This window comes from Anthonomus grandis, chromosome 7 (assembly GCF_022605725.1).
Source record: "Anthonomus grandis grandis chromosome 7, icAntGran1.3, whole genome shotgun sequence".
NCBI lineage: Eukaryota > Metazoa > Arthropoda > Insecta > Coleoptera > Curculionidae > Anthonomus > Anthonomus grandis.
The window spans coordinates 5833033-5852142 of NC_065552.1; the positions used below are offsets into that span (position 1 = coordinate 5833033).

General features: G+C 33.6%; 1 protein-coding gene across 1 annotated transcript in view; it reads right to left on the reverse strand.

The window, feature by feature from the left end:
• Nucleotides 1-6327: 6327 nt before the first annotated feature.
• The window catches only part of LOC126738469 (serine/threonine-protein phosphatase rdgC), a 209332-nt gene continuing 196549 nt past the window's right edge, over nucleotides 6328-19110 (reverse strand). The window contains exons 11-16 of the mRNA XM_050443832.1: nucleotides 13424-13609; nucleotides 13119-13371; nucleotides 12905-13065; nucleotides 12755-12848; nucleotides 12404-12661; nucleotides 6328-7420 (exon numbers count right to left, since the gene is read on the reverse strand). Of these exons, the coding sequence (XP_050299789.1) occupies nucleotides 7131-7420; nucleotides 12404-12661; nucleotides 12755-12848; nucleotides 12905-13065; nucleotides 13119-13371; nucleotides 13424-13609 (1242 nt within the window). The 3' untranslated portion in view covers nucleotides 6328-7130. The remainder of the gene's footprint in view (nucleotides 7421-12403; nucleotides 12662-12754; nucleotides 12849-12904; nucleotides 13066-13118; nucleotides 13372-13423; nucleotides 13610-19110) is intronic.

Below are 19110 nucleotides of genomic sequence, written 5' to 3' on the forward strand. Positions count from 1 at the left end.
GACATACATGCTAAGAAAACACCCCACAGTGCAAATACTTCAAGAAAACTCCTCACTATCAATCCCTCAGGACAACAATAATAAGGATATAGAAAATCAAATTAAAAGTGAAAATGCTGATATACAAATAGAAGTCAATGATGACGCGGCCGCACTTCATAGATAAAAATTTTTAACTTCAAACCATTCTTCTGAAATGCGCCGCATTTGATCAGTCTCATACAAGTGCCAATCTAAATGCGGAATTAAGAACTATATCAGAGGTATTGAAAAAAAAATTATTTTAGCAATATCTGATAATGCGACCAATATAAAAAGTGCCATTACAAATGGGCTGGGATGGAAGTTTTTCGGATACTACGCCCATACTCTAAATCTCCTAATTCGCGATTCACTCACCGAAGTAGCAGGCACTCTGAAGAAAGTTAAAACTATAATTTCACACTTTAAAAGAAAACCATGGCAAAATTAATGAAGTTTCAGGAGAATATTGGTTTAAAACCCCTAAGAACCTTTTCCAGGATGTGGTTACGAGGTAGAACTCCACCTACTATAGTCGAGCAATTTATTGAAGCTGTACAGAGTACAATAGCTTTACTCGATGCTGATTTTCCTCAATTGACATTGGATAAATGGGCCCTTCTAAAAGAACTGAAAGTAATTTTGGAGGCCTTTGAGGATGCTACTGTGTTATTAGTGGACAAAAATATCTAGTAGCTTCTTTTAGATGTATGCAGTAAGCTTCTAAAAATTGACATGAGCACATGTGCTAAAACAATGCTTAAGAAATTGCAAAGCGTAACGTTTTCGTAATAGAGTGGGAAATTTGGAGAGTTTAGCATTTAAAAATAATGACGCTTTAGGAAGAGTAAAGAAAAATATTATAGCAGAGTTATGTGACATTATTTATAAAAAAGATCCGGTAAAAATACTTAAGGCTCAACAACCATTTACAAGCAATGTGCAAGATATTTAATTAAAAAACCAACTTTTTCAGTATGGGATACATTTCACAAAAAAAATTCTAAAAGTGAAATTCAAATACCTAATAGTTCTACCTCTAGGGTAAGTGACCACCGCCGTCGCCTTAAGGCAAAAAATCTAGAAAAATTATTATTTTTTAACTTTAAGGCCAAATTGTGTAAGTAGAAAAAGGCAAAAAAAATTTACCGAAGAGGGTTTTTTTTTTGTTAGAAGAATATATATTTTGTAATATTTAGGTTTGTTTATTTGTATTTAATATTATTTGGCATTAACCTTTCTTTTGATGGAAATTTAGCGCCTTTTTCGCATATAGGTACCTTGTTATCTACAAATAAATACTGATTAAATAAAACCGTAAAAATAAAAGTAACTGTACTAATTTAATAAAAAACTCGGAATAACTTTGCTATTCTGAGTTTTTCTACTATGCTACACTGTACACTGCCTGCAGAATCGCCAAGTCAAAACTAATCCGGCAATCCGAGTATTGAAACTGATTCGTATTATTCGAACTGAATCGCCAAACAGAAATCGCAATCATTATTTTACATGGACCGGCGCACTTGGAACAGGTATTTCTGATTTCTGGTAATAGGTACGCGGAATAGCCCGCTGAAACCTATTCGAAAAGAACAGGTCCAGTTCCACTGTAACATCTCTATAAAAAAGTAACAAGTCTAAAGTACAATGAAAACATGCTGGAAAAATTTTATAGGAAAACAGCAAATTTCACCTTAATGAGTAGCGGAAACTTAACACATTTATTCACAGCGGACAAACACACCTTCAACTTCACTTTTCAAAAGTTCTCAGGATAATCAAACTTAATAAACTCACAAAAACAGGTAAAACATCGGGACAATGTTAACGTTCTTGCACCATAATATTAGCCTCTCTATTATTTCTCTAATTTGGACTTCAGACAAAAGATACACATAGATGTGTTCTAAAGAAGGCAAAATATAATATTTTAATAAAGTTAATTTAACGTGATATGTTTAATGAATAAGAATTGTTTCTTACTGATTTCTATAGTAATGAACTTTGTAACAAATAAAAATTCCTGTATGTATTCCTGTCCTGTATAAAACTGCCCTACTATTAATCTTCCGTTTTTTAATACAACAACAACTACAGCCTGGTTGTACTATTTCAAAAAAAGACTGCAAGCAATATTTCCACAATAATTCAACATCAAACAGTATAAAATATTCATATTTATACAATATAGAGACTTAAAAAAATAATCGTATTTCAAAAGCAACTAAACTTAGTTAATTAAACCTACTATAGCGAAACATCAAAAAATTGTAACAGTTCCTCCAAAAAAACAACAAAAAACAAAAAAAAACATTTTTGGTCCAATATACACACAGTTTGGTCCACATAATATACAGAATAGATAGTTTTTTTTTGATAATAGTCATCTTATATACGATAGTTGGATAGCTTTAAGCGTATATTTTCCTATACAGTGCAGTCAAAAAATCGTTTTTTTTTTCGACTTTTGGACTGCCCTGTATATATATAATAATTCCTAAATTTCTAACAACAAACAATTTTCTCTAGAAACATAATAATTTTCTACTACAACAATTCGCGTAAAATATCTTATGAACAGTCCTTAACAGTATTAATTTAAAACAGAAAGACAACACTGTAAAAATAATACTTAACGATAATTGAACGATATATTGCTTCTTATATTTAATTCCTTAATTTTATTTGATTATTTTATAATTGGTTTTATTTATTTTATATATGGTTTTTATCACTAATCAATATTTTATGGGAGACGTTTTATATTAATTAATTTGTAGAAATAGAAAAATATATTAAAAATTAAAATAGAAAATAAATATGTTCAATTTAAAGGAAAACACGAAAATTGGAAGATTTGACTTTTAAGGTGTACAAGTCTATGGCAGAATGTCACAAAAATCTGTTTTGTGTCTTAAATTTAGATACCAACCCAACATGCCTTAATAAAAAAAGAAATTTCTGGATATTTGAAAGAATATTCAATTGGAATATCTCAGGAATATTCTGCAAACTAGTAATAGTCTATATGCAGGAATTTAGATAATTTAATTAACATATATTTTAAATTCATTTTTTTTTAAACTGATAAAACAAAAAAACATTTGCAAATTTTAATTTAGGAAATTAAAGTTATATTTTTTAATATTCTTCTTCTCTGTAATAATTTTTTTAATTGAATAAAACTTACAAACATAATTTTATTTTTATTAATTAGTTACATAAAAGTCAAATTATTTTTAATTTAAAATATGAATATTTTAAGTTTAAGTTTCTAAAAGTTTTATATATTTTCATCAAGGTTTTATGTAATTGTATTTCATTAGGGGTTTTATGTTTTTTATTTATTTTCTAAAATTTACTTCAGTTAAATTTAGATTAAATAATATTTTAAAAATTTTGAAAGCATATAATTTCTATTATTTTAGAACTCTTATCTTAATTTAAATTATTAAAAAAAAGTTTTTATACTTTAATTTCTGTTTTTTTTATTTCATTTTAAATTTAGTTCGAAGCACTTTCCTTTTAATTTGAATTTTAATGTTCCCTAAAATTTAAGAATTAAATTAATATTAATTGAACTTAAAATAAAAGTTAATTTTTTTTTAATCACTTAAATATACTTTTTAATTTCCAGTTCTTTTAATTTTCCACTTATTTTACAAAAAAAAAATTACTATACATTAGAAAAAAAAAATAAACAAATTTTCATCAGAACGATTTTTAATTGATTTTGATTTTATTTATTTATTTATTTTTTTTAGGTTTGTTGCAAGGATTTTAAAACAAAAAAATCTATAAAAATATCCAAAATTAAAGGAAAAAGCAACAAACAAAAATTAAAACATAAAACAAATACAGGGTGATTTTCAACCTATGCGCATAAACTTGGGAAATGATAGCTGATGAGTAATAATGAAAAAAAATGTAGTAAAATATTTTTAGTCTTGGAGATATCCATATTTTTTTAAATAAAAAACGTGTATTTTTTAACGTGTTTAATTTAAACTAATTTAAAGCAACTGTTCGAAGTTGTTTCCATTATTTTCGATACAGACTTGAGCTCGTCGAATCCATGAAGACGTACATGCACGGGCCAAACCATGCTGTAGGCGAATTGCGTCACTGGCAGCGTTTATGCGATGTCGTAGCTCTTGCTCAGTATCAACTTCGTTTACATACACCATTGTTTTCATATGACCCCACAAATAAAAGTCTAATGGATTAAGGTCAGGCGAGCGAGGGGCCACCCAACTGGACCATCACGGCCTATCCATCGTCCGGGAAACACACGATCTAAATGTTGTCGCACTGGTCGTGAGAAATGTGGTGGAGCACCATCTATCATGAGGAAACCACACTAACGTTGAGATTTACATTTTCAAGAAGCACTGGTAAATTGTTGCGCAAAAATTGTAAATAGCGAGCACCAGTCAAACGATTTTCCAGAATAAAAGGTCCGATGAGCATCCCGTTCAGAATTCCAGCCCATACATTTACAGAAAAACGTTGTTGAAAGTATGTTCTCCGTGTAATATGTGGATTTTCCAAAGCCCAGTAATGAGTGTTATGAAAGTTGAAAATTCCATTGCGCGTAAAATTTGCCTGATCCGTAACTAAAATGTTCATGGTAAAGTTTGGGCTTAGCTGCTGGTGATGTAACAACCACTCACAAAAGTGTACTCGAAGCGGCAAATCTCTTGGAAGTAGGGCTTGTACCCTCTGCACATGAAACGGTTACAGCAACTCGTGCCTTAAAATTTGCCAACTTGTAGATTGCGATATTCCAAATCGCGCTGCAATTGTCCTAGTGCTAATTCCAGGTTGTTCTTTGATAACATCTAAAAAATCCTCCTCCAGATTTAGAATGTGCTTAGGTCTAATAGCTCCTCCATCTTGTTCAGGCCGCGGCCGCAAATTGCCAGTTCCTCTACCCCGCTGAATAACACGTAAGAAAGTCCCACGTCTCGGGTGATCTTCGGGGAAATCTTTGGGCATACAGATCAGGTGCTGCCACTGCATTCTGATGCGTTTCTCCGTAAACCAAAACCATGTCGACAAGTTCTTCGTTTGTAAAAATGTGCGCCATTACATTTGACGCTTTTATTTTGTTCGTGTGAAAATAACGATCGAAAACGATTACAGCCACCAACAAACTAAGTACTGCTAAAGATTCCAAACAACAAATTCCAAACATTATGACATGTTCACTATTAGTTATTAATAAACAAAATAAGTTCGTCTGATACACGTTCTGTTGACATTTGTTTATCTTTATTTCGGAAACCAAAAATATTTTACTACATTGTTTCTCATTATAGGTTGAAAATCACCCTGTATAAATTAAAATTTTCATTAATTCCCAATTTCCTCCAATTAATAAAATACAAAAAAAAAATCGAAAATCGTTTTACCTATTGTTTGTTTATTCCATGATAAAAGGAATATTATTCTTAGATATTATTTAACTTATTTTTACTCATTTCTTAGCAAAATTAAAATATATTATAAATTAAAAAGAAAATAGAATTTACACTTGTTACACCACTCAGATATAATTTTTTAATTAGCAATGATTTTATTCTAATTTTTTTTTTGTTTGTTTCATAAAAATCTGATTATAAATTTAATATACAAAAATTTTAAAATTATAGGTCTCATTAATCAAATTTGTTTTAATTTAAGTTTCATGAAATACATCTTGTAAAATTTATTTTAGATATATATTTTTTTCAAATCCTTGGCAAGAAATTGAAAAAAAATAATTAAATAATATTAAAAAAAGCAAATAAACAAATGTTTTTTTTTTAAACGGCAATCATTTATGTTATTTTTTATATAATGCTTGACAAAATACAAAAAACTAAATAGCAGTTCTTTTAATTACAAAATTTGGGCCTATTTTACAAGAATCCCAATATAAATTATTAAAAAAGAACTTCAATAATTCACCATGTTGTTTTTTAATTATTTTGACTTTTTTAAATTAATTAAAAAAAAATTATAAAATATCCAAAAATAAACATAAAAAAAAATTCTGCTTCTTGCAGAAAATTCCCTTTTGCAAATTTGTTTTAGTGTTTTTTTTTTTAATCAGAATAATAAACTAAAAAAAAGCAAATGCAAATTAAAATATATCCAAACATAAACAAACAACATTTCCTTTAATTAATAGATAATATATAAATTTATTACATTACATTAAATAAAAAACAAATTTTTTATAAAAATTAATTAATTATAAAAAATATGTTTTTCGATGAAACTCATGTAATCTGTTTTTTCTTTATTCATTGACAGAATTTTAAAAGAAAGTAAATATATTTTTAATTAAAATAAAATTCAATTAAAAAAATCATTCTACTTTTAATAAATATATTCAATCTGAAAATGTCGTGAGCATTTAACTAGTATGGAAAAATGATATTTTAGTAATATAGGTAGTAATTATCCTATTTTGCTGATATTATATGATATTTGAGTTCAAAGATAAAATATGGACACTTCAAGTAAACATCCTTTAAATCAATAAAACAGACATAAAATAGTTATTTAAAAAAATGTCCAGGGTCCTATTTCTTTTTGCAGTACATGGCAACAAGGCTATGCTAATCAAATACACTGGTATCGTTTTCCAGTGTGTACGTTATGTTCGGATAATTAAAATTATTTAACACAACAAATAAAAATTAATAAGTACAAAGAAATTTAATTGTTTTTGTGGACAGCCTATAATTTTTGACTATAAGTCGTAATAATGAGTGTACTAAAAAGTCGTTAAAGTAAATAAAACAAATAAGAAATAACTGTTTCAAGAACATTTCAGAGCTACTTCTTGCATTATATGGCAACAGCGCTAGGCCGAACACCCACGAGCCGATTTCCAACCTGTTTGCTTAATATGCGCTGTTGTCATGTGTACTAAAATGACAAATGTAGGTCATAAACAGTTTGATAATTTTAAGGATTTCTTGTAAATATTTCTATGGCAGTTCTTACAAATATATTTGCTAATAAAGCTTCTTTGTCCCGAATTAAATTGGGATTTGCATAATAAGACATCTTGTCTTAAATTATTTTAACAATATTGTTTACTATTAATAATCCTAAATTAACGATCCTCTACGGCTACTTAATACGGGCGAAGCTTTCAGTCCGTTCGTGTGCCCCGACAGGACCGGACTATCACCTTCGTCACCTCCTTCGCCATTACTGAAATTATGCACTTGGACTTTAAGGGAAAACTTCTCGCCTTGGTTTGGGGATAAACTGTCGCCGTTGGCAACGCTGTTGTCGTCTTGCACGTGTTCCGCCGCTTCGATGAATATCGAATTTTTATCGCCGTTCTCTTTAGTGTGATTCGTTGATGGTTTCGGGTCTTTTGGAGGCGTGTTTTCTAAATTCAAAAGCAATAAATTTAATATTATTAGAGCCAAAATCAAGTTGCATAAGGTAATAATAATTTAAAAAAAAAAATTAAAAAAGATCAATGAATTAAATTAAATGAAAAAAGAAGTTGGAAGAATTAAAAAAACTGGTCCAAACGGTCTAAATAGTAGTAATAATATAGAATTACAAAATATTATAAAAAACTAAAAATTTTAATTTTTTTAATTTAATTCTGCAACAATTAGCTTTGCTCTTGCCTAAAATAAGTAAAAAAAAATTAATTTCCAGGTGGTTTTCTCAGTGGAATTCAGCAACACATACTTTTCTGGTATACACCTATCCAGGAATAAAATCACAGCATTTTTATTAACATACAATTTTTATTGACAACGTCAACACTTTCACCTGACTAGCATTGACTGTCGTTTAATTGTTTCCAAGGTAAACTAATTAAAATATCTCGAAACGCAGTCCCTTTTAAAGATCCATGAAATAATTTAGAAATACTTTTCCATTCCTTTTTTTTGGAAATTTTCTACATTATTTCATTGAGCATACTGGCAGTGAAAAGAAGCAAATATATAAACTCTAGAAGACTGAGGATACTAGGATATACAATAAAATAAAATAAATTTTCTAAATTCGAGCCTATTAGAGCCCTCAAACAAGATGAACTACTAATATTAGATTATAGGAGACTATAGGACTATAGGAGATAATAATACACTAAAGAAAATGTACCGATATTGTAAACGCCGAGAAACCAACCAGCTGATTCTCCGTCATTTTAGAATAAGTGACACACTGCACGACGCGACGCCTAGAAGGTTGGCGAGAATAGTCCAGTGTTCAGCCGAGTATATAAGAAGCCGCATCGCCGAGAGTTGTCAATTCAATAAAGTAAAATTTTAATTAATGGCGCGAGATTTAATTAGTTGTAAATAACTACAGTAAAAATAAATAACTCTAGTAGTCGTGGACTGAAAATGCCTAACCTGGTGAATTTAAAAGTTGCCGAGCTAAAAATGGAGCTGGAGAAAAGGGGCTGCGATATAACGGAAATCATTATTAATTAATAAAGGCGATGACAACTTTGTTTTTGCTGGTACAAGCAATAGCGGTCAAATGTTTCAAGGTTTGGAATTGCTGGAAAATTCTGCCACACTAAGAGATATTTTTGCTGGTTGGAAGAAAATATTTTGAAAATTAATTCCTATGTAAGAAGTGAGCTTGGGAAAAAGCTATAAAAGAATTCTGCCAGGTTGGAAAAAAAAATTCAAAAAAATAAGAAGGAATTAAAAGAATAAATTCTGGAAAAATCCTCTTTACTAAAAAAAGAAATTCTCTAGTTCAAAAGTTCAAAGCAAATCTGCAACATTGGACGTTAACACTATCGATAAACTGCCCTAAGGCATTTCAGCAATGGACAACAAGAGCCAAGCTTGTGGTAATATACGAAATCTATTGGGGTCCTCAAAACGTCTCAATTTGATGGTACTACATCTTGGAATATCTCTCAGGGTCAGTGTGAGGTGGCTGCAAAAGCATATGGTTGGTCATCCAGAGAGAAGTGAGAGGAGGTGCTGCTGACATCCTGCAAAGAATGTCCCCAGAAGAACAAGAAGTGTACGATCGCCCAATGAGGCATTTTGGAGATGCGTCACACCTGGAACATGTCTACCACAGCAGTTAAGAAATCAGTGCCAAAAGTCAGGTCAGTCCTTGCAAGAATTTGAGGCCGATATAGCAGGTTTAGTTCGGCTGGCATATGTAGATGTCCAAGAAAGGATCCTCGAGCGTTTAGCAATTTAAGCAATCCTGGATGGACTTGGCGATGGTAAAATAAGACATGTGCTTACTACTAGCATATTCATCTAAGTTATTAGATGCACTAACACGGACCCTTGAATTGAAGGTTGCCAAGAACACGAACAGGGACCAGGCTCATGTCCGTCAAATGATTTCAGGAAAGGACGACTTCGAGGAATCGATTAAGCCAATCATTAGGGAGATTAATGGAGAATGCAACTTACCAGGACCGCAAGTTTGAGTGATGGAAATATGGCAAAGCTCATGGTTATACATGAAGACACTTTCGAGAAGGCGTTAATCGTAAAAACTAAAGCAGGTTCATACGAAAGGACGATCGTCGACCTATATTTAGCAAGCTCCAGTAAATGTAAATACCGCTCAGGTCTTACCACCATAGCAACAGTATTTTCTTCAAGGCGTGTGTGGATGCAGCTAAGATTCAGTAATCAAAATGGCATCTACCAACAGCGACGGGATATCTGTGATAGTGGCTGAGATTGAGGATGGAGTGATAATCAGAATAAACATAATCGGCACCAACGGCTTCAAATAGAACCTTACGCAAGGAGTCCTAAGGATAGACGATCAGGTAGTTGTTTTACATCGTGAGAGAAATTACAGTATTCGAGTAGTACTTTCAATGAAAACTTTGATACCAGAGCGAAGCCATAACGTTCTAGAGGGTTACGTTGATGGCAAGACAGTCAAATAGTCAATTTTGAACCTGCAATGCATGACGAGGCTGTTGGTCAAGGGATAGCAGTCGGAAAGATTGGCAAATTCCTAAATACAAGCGTGAACTACGCAGTTTGCTGGGATTAGCCACTGGGATTCGCCATTATCGCAAAACTATTGACCTGACTGACAGAAGAAGAACGAAAATTCCAATGGTTATAAGATGGCCAAGAAATCTCCGATTACCTAAAAAAGGCTCTGACAAGCATACCTTAAACTATGTCCTATCTTTGCAGAATTTTCTAGCAATTTAACTTCGAAACGTTGAAAGATTTGACCGCTATTGCTTGTTCCAGCAAAAGTTAGTTTGTCATCGCCTTTAGTAATTGAGAATGATTTACGAAGCAGCTCTCGCAAGTCCGCTTTATTTCCCTTCATATCGCAGTCCCTTTTCTTTAGCTCCAGCAACTTTCACGGCAATTCACCAGGTTTGGCCTTTTCAGTCCACGACTACTAAAAATATTTATTTTTACTGTAGTCATTTACAACTATTTAAATCTCACGCCAATAATTCAAACTTTACTTTATTGAATTGAGAGCTCTCGGCGATGCGGCTTCTTATATACTCGGCTGAACGCTGGACGATTCTCGCCAACCTTCTAGACGTAGGGCGGTGTGTCACTTGTTATTCGAGAATGACGGAGAATCAGCTGGTTTTTCGGCGTTTACAATATTTTTAAATTTTCTTTAGTGTATTATTTTCTCTTATAGAAACTAATATTTAATAGTTCATCTTGTTTGAGGGCTCCATTTACGCTTCAATTTAGAAAATTTATTTTATTTTACTGTATATCCTAGTATTCTCAGTCTTCTAGAATTTATATACTTGCTTGCTTAGATGGGCTTTTACGGCGAAAAATAGTTGACCACCATGCAAAGATGAAAGAAGGCAAATCGTTATGCCTAAATGTCGAATTTCAGATTTTCTAGAAAAATTCCATGCCTAAGAGGACATTTTGGAGTAACAAAGACCGTGGGAATAGTAAAGAACAGATTTTTCTGGGCCAATAGCAAGGCAGACGTAGGAATTTAGTGGAAGAAATGCGTTGTATGTGCGGCAAGTAATGGACCATAGAGAAATCAGAAAGTTTTTGTGCGTTAATACAACGTGGGAAGTCCCCTTAAAACCATTGCTATTGACGGTGCCGGAACATTTCCCTAATGCAAAACAGGGAATCGTGGTCTTGATGGACTATTTTAGCAAATGTGTTGAGGCAAACCAATAAGCCTACACATACTGCATTACACCCGCAGTGAGATGGCATAGTGGAATGAATGAATAGGATCATTAATCGGTATCTGGCCAAAGAAGTCTCTAGCCACAAATAGTTCAAAGAGAAAGGGAAAGAGTTCTTCGTATAACCAGAGTCGGATTTGGCATTCGATAAATTCATAGCCCATCATTCTATTTACTGAAAGAGTCAGTACGGCATGAACTGTGAAGTACAGCAAAATCTCTTTACTGCTTCAATTAAGTATGCACTAGCACATTATGGAGTTAAGGACGGAAACAATTTAAGAGCTACGTTGGTCTAACCGCAGAGTCGGGCAAGCACTCAAGATAATCGATAAAGAGACTGGTGGAAGGATTTTCTACCTAATTTCTAAAGCGGTGTCACACCAGAAGTCAACCTATAAGGACGTTTGGAATACTTTGTGTTCTGTAAAGGAGAAGTTGCTTGCCGAGAATCAGAGAAGTCTAATATTTCCCAATGCACGCAGGCTTTGATAACCTAGACTAGAGGATGATTCGCAGCATGCTAAAAGTGGTCTTCAGGCGTACAAATTCTGATGTGCTGTTGCACTCCTTAACGTCGCTGCCTGAAGAAAAGCATTGCTTTTTATTTCTACAAGAGGTCCAGTTGCAAGAGGGTACCTTCTGCGGATATCGTCATTCACTATCTTTTAAGTTATTTCGGGAAGAAATGAGCTTAGGGCAGTGTAATATAGACACAGTGTAATAATATTGGAAACGTTGAGAAAACCAGCTGATTCTCCATTATTCCGGAAAGATACAAGTGGCTCACTGCACGACGTCTCTGAAAAAGCGTGAAAGGTCACTGAATCTTCCGGAATCATGGTCAGTCGGATATATAAGGAACCGCGTCGCCGCTGGGAATCGGTTGACAGTTCAGTGCAGTGAATTGCGGAATATTGGCACGATATTTAAATCAGACATAAATAGTAGTAAATCAATACGGTAAAAAGCTGTATACAAATTAATTAACTACTTTCGTGTATCGATTGTTTTAATTTTCACCTAACGAACAGGAAATGAAAAATTAAAAAAAAAATAATTAAAAAAGACACTGATCCAAGACAAAAAACATTTAATTAAGAATTAATTATAACAAAAAACGTTAATAAATTAAAAAGAAATATTATAAAAACAAACACAGATAACAATCAAAATAATATAAATAAGAAAAATTAACTTTCGTACCTGTCTTATTTAACCTGGGGCTTCGGTTCTCGCTACCTAAAAGGTTACTATTATCGGGACTATTGGGCATATTCTTCCGTCTGCTTTCCGGATCGACCATTCTAAATGTTTCCAGGAATTCGTTAAGGTCCACAAGCCCATCCTTGTTAATATCCATCATCCTGCAGATCTCTTGCAGTTGATCCTCAGTCATGTTGCAAGGCATGTGCTCCTTTATTAGGTTGCATGCCTCTGCTAGTTCGTCTAAGCTTATGTAGCCTTTAAAAATTAGTAAAGAAAGCACATTATCCAGAAGATCCAGATAGTAGTATAAGAATGCAGCGAATACTTTTCAAAAAAGTGCATATTTACCAGAATTATCCTTATCAATAATGCGAAATATCGCCTCCAAACTACTCTTGTTCCGATATAAAGTCTCCACGACAGTGCTGGCCCCTTGAACACTCTAAAATCCACATAAGCATCAATTTATTCATAAAAAAAATTATACAGAATACTCACATTAAGCTTACTACTTTTAATATTATCAAACGTGGTTTGATACTGCACCATTTTGCTTTCAGGATCTATTGAAACCAGTTTCTCTTTCAGCAGCCTCCATGGTATTTGCAAACCAGTACATTTTTCCAAGGTGATACACCATTGAGTGACAGTTATTAATCCTGAAAAAATAACTTAAGATTAATTTAAGTTTGAGCTTGAATACTTCACTAACCAGTATTATCTGGATCTAACTTGGAAAACTCTTCTTCGATCACATCTCTTACGTTCAATATTTGAGCCTGTAGCTCCTTAGTAGCCCCAGTTTCGACCAAACCCATTCTCTGATAGAAATTCAGCTTTCTTCGTCCTGCGTTGGCCATATATTGGACAAAGTGCGGCTCTAAGTTTGGCCCCATTAATTTTACGTAAGCTCCATTGTTTGAGCCGATTTCGTAGTAGTTAGAGGCAGAGAAGATCGTGATAATCTGCAAGAAAATCAGTGATTTTTTGCGGATAATAAAGTTGGAAAGCAATTACCAGGTTGTCATGGCACATCTCGTATCCCTCGTGTTTGCATTCGTGGGATCTCACTATGTAGGAGAGTCGATTTTCTTCTAAGAACTTCTTGGTGACGTCTGGACCAAAGTACGTGCCTGCACCTCTCAAGTTGTTCGGTATGCAGCCTTTGGTTTCTTGTGGGTCTGACCATAGGATGTCAAAAACCTAAAGAAGAAAATTATAATAAAAACTGAGCTCTCAGAAATTGGATTATCCGTGAAATAGAAAAGTTGCAGAGGTGAAGTTCTGTGAAGACAAAAATTGTATATGTTTTAAGGGCAGTAAGAAAGTTACAAGAATAACCTCAACAACTGCATGGCATTAATTTGAAATTTGTCTTATTTGGAAGCGGGAATGACTTTATAGCTTCTTGGGACCATAAAATGGAAATTTAGTCTTAGCAAACTCAATAATCATGATTGTAGTATTAGTTGATAAAAGTAGGTATGTAGTTACTTAAAAACTCTTTTTCAATTACTACTCAATTATCCTCTTTGGACTAAAGCTTCTGCTCAGAAAGTTAAAGTCAATGTATATACGGGATAATCTGCATAAGAACTTTAAAAACCTAACTGGGAAATTGATAAACATTTTGTTGATAGTATGGAAAATAAATTTAAAATATCTGAAAGATATTATTATGTAAGACCAAGATGGAGACCAAGAAACTAATAGAGCTGCTATTAAAAATTGATGAGCAGAGAGTAGAACACAAGGAAGGATATCGTAAAGAAGAAAAACGAGACAAAAAATAAAGAGAAGAACAAGAAAAAAAGACCTGATCAATAATATGAAAGACGACCTGAAGAAAGAAAATGAAGAGCGAGATAAAAAGCAAGAAAACTTGATAAAGACCATGAAAGAAGACTTGCTAAACTGAAAAGTAGATTTTAAAAACAAACAAAACTTAATAAAAAAAATAGAGAAGAACAAGAAGAATAGGATTGACAACAAGAAAACAGTGATTCATAACTTGTAAAAGATCTAGAGACGAAGCAAAGAGTGTTAATGACCTGCTTCAAAGTAACAATTAAAGAAGAATTCGGAGAAGTACATACAAAAATACAAGACCTAGAAATAAAAGTAAACTGGTCCAAGTACTCCTGTTTATTCTTATCTTGGAATGTACAAATTATGATAGTTACGGCAAATAAGCAATATGTATCTACTTGAATCAGTTCGATGCCGCTGCAAAGGAAAATCGCTGAGAAAACGAAGAAAAGGCAATCAATCTTAAGCTATACTTAAGAGGATAAGCTACAGAAATACTAAGTATGGTACCATCTGAGGATCAGCTTAATTTCAACTTATTAGTGTGCACCTTAGAGATAATGCCCATGATGCCCAATATTTGGTAATAATATTGTAGGGCCTTGCAAAACTTACTTGGAAGTGTTGGAAACCATCACTCAACCTTAAATTGTTAAAGAAATAAAAAATCAGTTGGATATTCATGAGGGTAAGAACGTAAACGAAGATCTATTATACTTTCAACAAGATGGAGCGCCACCTCACTATGTTCTTCCTGTGAGGCAATTTTTACATGATGCGTTTCCAGATCAGTGAACTGGGAGAAGGGGTCAAATGGAATGGCTGGCGAGATCACCCGATCTAACACCTCTCGACTTTTTTGTCTGGGGTCTCTTACAAAACTGTTGTATATAAAACGTAGCCAGCTTCACTAGATCATCTTCGGCAACGGATTTTTAAAGAACGTGTATCTATTTCAAGAGCTTGAAAATTGATTAAACTTTTGTTTTTCAGCCCAAAATGGAATGCATTAAATAAAATAATACTTGTTAAAAATATTGTTTATTTTATTTAACTTATATCTCTCTTTGACCCTGTATAAAACTTGGGAAAAATTCTTATGCAGGTTAATACTGCATAAGAATTTGAAGAGAACTACGTGAGGTCATACGTGAGCCTATGAACGTGAGGCCATTTTTACATGATGCGTTTTCAGATCAGTGAATTGGGAGAAGAGGTCCAATGGAATGGCCGGCGAGATCACCCGATCTAACACCTCTCGACTTTTTTCTCTGGGGTCTCTTACAAAACTGTTGTATATAAAACGTAGCCAGCTTCACTAGATCATCTTCGGCAACGGATTTTTAAAGAACGTGTATCTATTTCAAGAGCTTGAAAATTGATTAAACTTTTGTTTTTCAGCCCAAAATGGAATGCATTAAATAAAATAACACTTGTTAAAAATATTGTTTATTTTATTTAACTTATATCTCTCTTTGACCCTGTATAAAATTTGGGAAAAATTCTTATGCAGGTTAATACTGCACCAAAATTACTACTGTTGTGTTTAAAACATAACCAGCTTCACTCGATAATCTTCGTCAATGGATTTTTAGAGAACGTGCACCTACGTGAGGCCATACGTGAGCCTATGAACGTGAGGCCAGTTTTACATGATGCGTTTTCAGATCAGTGAATTGGGAGAAGAGGTCCAATGGAATGGCCGGCGAGATCACCCGATCTAACGCCTCTCGACTTTTTTCTCTAGGGTCACTTAAAAAACTGTTATGTTTAAAACGTAGCCAGCTCTACTCGATCATCTTCGTCAACGGACTTTTAGAGAACGTGTACCTACGTGAGGCCATACGTGAGCCTACGAACGTGAGGCCATTTTTACATAATGCGTTTTCAGATCAGTGAATCAAGAGAAGAGGTCCAACGGAATGGCCGGCGAGATCACCCGATCTAACACCTCTCGAATTTTTTCTCTGGGGTCACTTACAAAACTGTTGTGTATAGAATGTAACCAGCTTCACTCGATCATCTTCGGCAATGAATTTTTAGAGAACGTGCATCTATTCCAAGAGTTTGAAAATAGATTATACATTTGTTTTTTAGCCCAAAATGGAAAGCAATGAATAAAATAAAGTTTGATAATAACAGGGTATATTTTATTTAACTTATATCTTTCTTCGACCCTGTATAATACTTAGGAAAAATTCTTATGTAGGTTAATACTACTCCAAAAGACCTTTATTTTAAGATATGACAAAAAGTTAAAATTACGCTTTTCAAACTTTTTTAGTCTCAGAGATATGTGCATTTAAAGTTTTCAAATTGACACCCTGTATGTTTAGGAGAGCTTCTTGGAAAAATCCTCTGCCCATTTAACGTACTAAATTGCGACCTCTTTTTGAGGAAAATCAGATCAAATAAAACAAGCACGTCAAAGGTTCCGATAGCCAAACAAGGTGAAGTTTCTTCAATAGTTGGTCCAAGGCTCTTGTTGTTTCTGTTAATGTTAATTCTGAGACCCTGAACTCTTTTTATACGGAGATCGTTGAACAACTAGTGGCTGCTCTTCCTCAGGCTGTTCTTCCTTTCAAAGTATTAACAATAGATTAATCAAAGAAGCCATTTTAAACTACGCAGAACTGTACCTATCCTTAAGAGTGATACCGCAAACCTACCAAACAATTATAGACCAATCTCGCCTATATTTTCAAAAATATTTGTGTCAATTCTAGTAAAACACCTGGAAAAACCTATGTTCAGTAAAGTGGTTAGTTGTTGAACGAATAGTTTGGTTTTAGGCGAGGCAGATCTGCCACAATGGCCTTAAACAGGGTATGTGAGGGCATATTCGAGAGCTTTGAGAAGGTTGAATACATGAGTGCAACCTTTTGTGACCTCACCAAGGCCTTCGACTGTATCTCTCACGAGATCCTGCTTCAAAAACGTAAGTTCTATGGCCTCTTTATCAATAGCTGCTAATTGAATAAGAGTTATTTCTATGAGAGGAAGCAGGTTACTTGTTTTTAGGGCGAGATCTCACCAGTCTCGTTCAATGTCGAAATGCATCCATTAAGAGTATGAGTGACTGGGTTGCAGCTAACAAACTTGATCTTAATCGTAGCAAAACATCATGTTTTCACTTAGATCTCATCACGTAGAGAAAGTCGACAGTGGAGTAAAGTTTCTGGGTATCACTTTTGATTCTAAAATGATCTTTAAAAGACATGTTGATGCAATATCAAAAAGGATAAGCTCTGCCAGTTTTGTGTTGAAAAATCTGGTCCGAACCGCTAATTTGGATGTCTGCGGGATTGTCTGCAGATACCATGGATTGTACCATGGAAGTCCATTCCTTTAGTACATATAACGGACGTTCAATATATACTACCAGAATTTTTGAACTGCAGAAGAGAGGAGTTCGAGTCTAGGCTCAGTTTGTATACCGAGATAATGTACAGCTTTTCTGTCAAAGCCTTTAAATTCTAACTTTGCCATCTTGGTTTATTTATGTATGCCTGATATACATTGTGTTTGGAAGGTGAGTAGCCAAACGGAAATAGTGAATAAGTGAGGTTACTGGCTATTTAAAACGCATAGTATTTTTTTGTTTTTCCTTAAATTTAAGGAGTAATATATTTTTTCCTTTTTTTTAGATTTTCCCCGTTTTTTTACTTGAACCTTCAATTTTTTTAAAATTTTTGGCCAAAATGGCGCACAATTAATTTTATTTTAAAGACTAATATTGTCTCATTCAGATGTAGGTAATAACTGAGAAAAATATTTAAAGAGAAACTAATAGTGGAGTAACAAACTTCCTCAAATCAATGAAAAAAAGTGTTACGTCAACTTTACAATAGAAAAAATAATAATAAAAAAAAAGTTGTGGGGTTTTGAATTGTATTAAAAAACTTCTCTAGTTAATAGTCTTTCTAACGATATGCCACATGTAACAAAAATAATTAGGAAACTTACGAAAAACAATTGTCTTCAAGGACGCGTGAACCAATTTCTTGAAAGCAACCTAATTGAGCAAGTATAAACTTATGCCTCTTTCTAACACAGCTAAACCTGTTGCGCTATCTCTTTCACCATTCTAAAACAGCTAAACCTATTGTGCCCTTTCGTTTCCGTGACCCTTTCCTTTACAGGTTGATTAAAAAAAACATATTTTTTTCTTCAAATCGTTTACTTATAACTCTTGCTCAAATTGATGGCCATTATTTCTAATACACGCGTAACATTGCTTTCTTATTTTTCTTGTGGTATACTGTAATGTTAGTTCCCGTCTCATTATTACAAAAACGTCATCAATTTTTTCTATCAATTTTTCCCTTGTATTTATAGGTTCGAAATACACAAGTTCTTTTGCACGGCCCCAGACGTAAAAATCAACTCCGGTGATCTTGCAGGCCATGCCAAAACGTTAGGCCCAAACGTTTACTGAGAATTTCCTTTGAAGGGACATGTCTTCATTTCTTCATTTTTGGGTTTTCTTTTTTTGGGGCCCAATAATGCAAATTATGAAAGTTGGTAATTCCCTTCCTTGAAAACTTGGATTCATCTGCCCACAGTATGTTTTTCAAGAAATCGCGGTTATCAACGTCCATATGTAGCAGGAGGTGGCAAAACTGAATGCGTCTTTGGTAGTCGTTTTCTTCAAGATCTTGCACGGGAGTGTAATGAAAGGGATGCTTTCGGTTGGCATGAAGAACAGACCAGACCTTCCATACACTTAGGTTTAGATTGGCAGCCACAGTCCTGATGCTCGTTGTGGGATCTTTGTCACAAGCTTCCAGCAACATTAGGTTGTCTGCGAAGTCCAGGTTCACGGCGATTTAGACTATGAGTTTCTCTTACACGTCTAAAGGTCGTTTCAAAAGTATGAAGATTAGGTTGGCGTC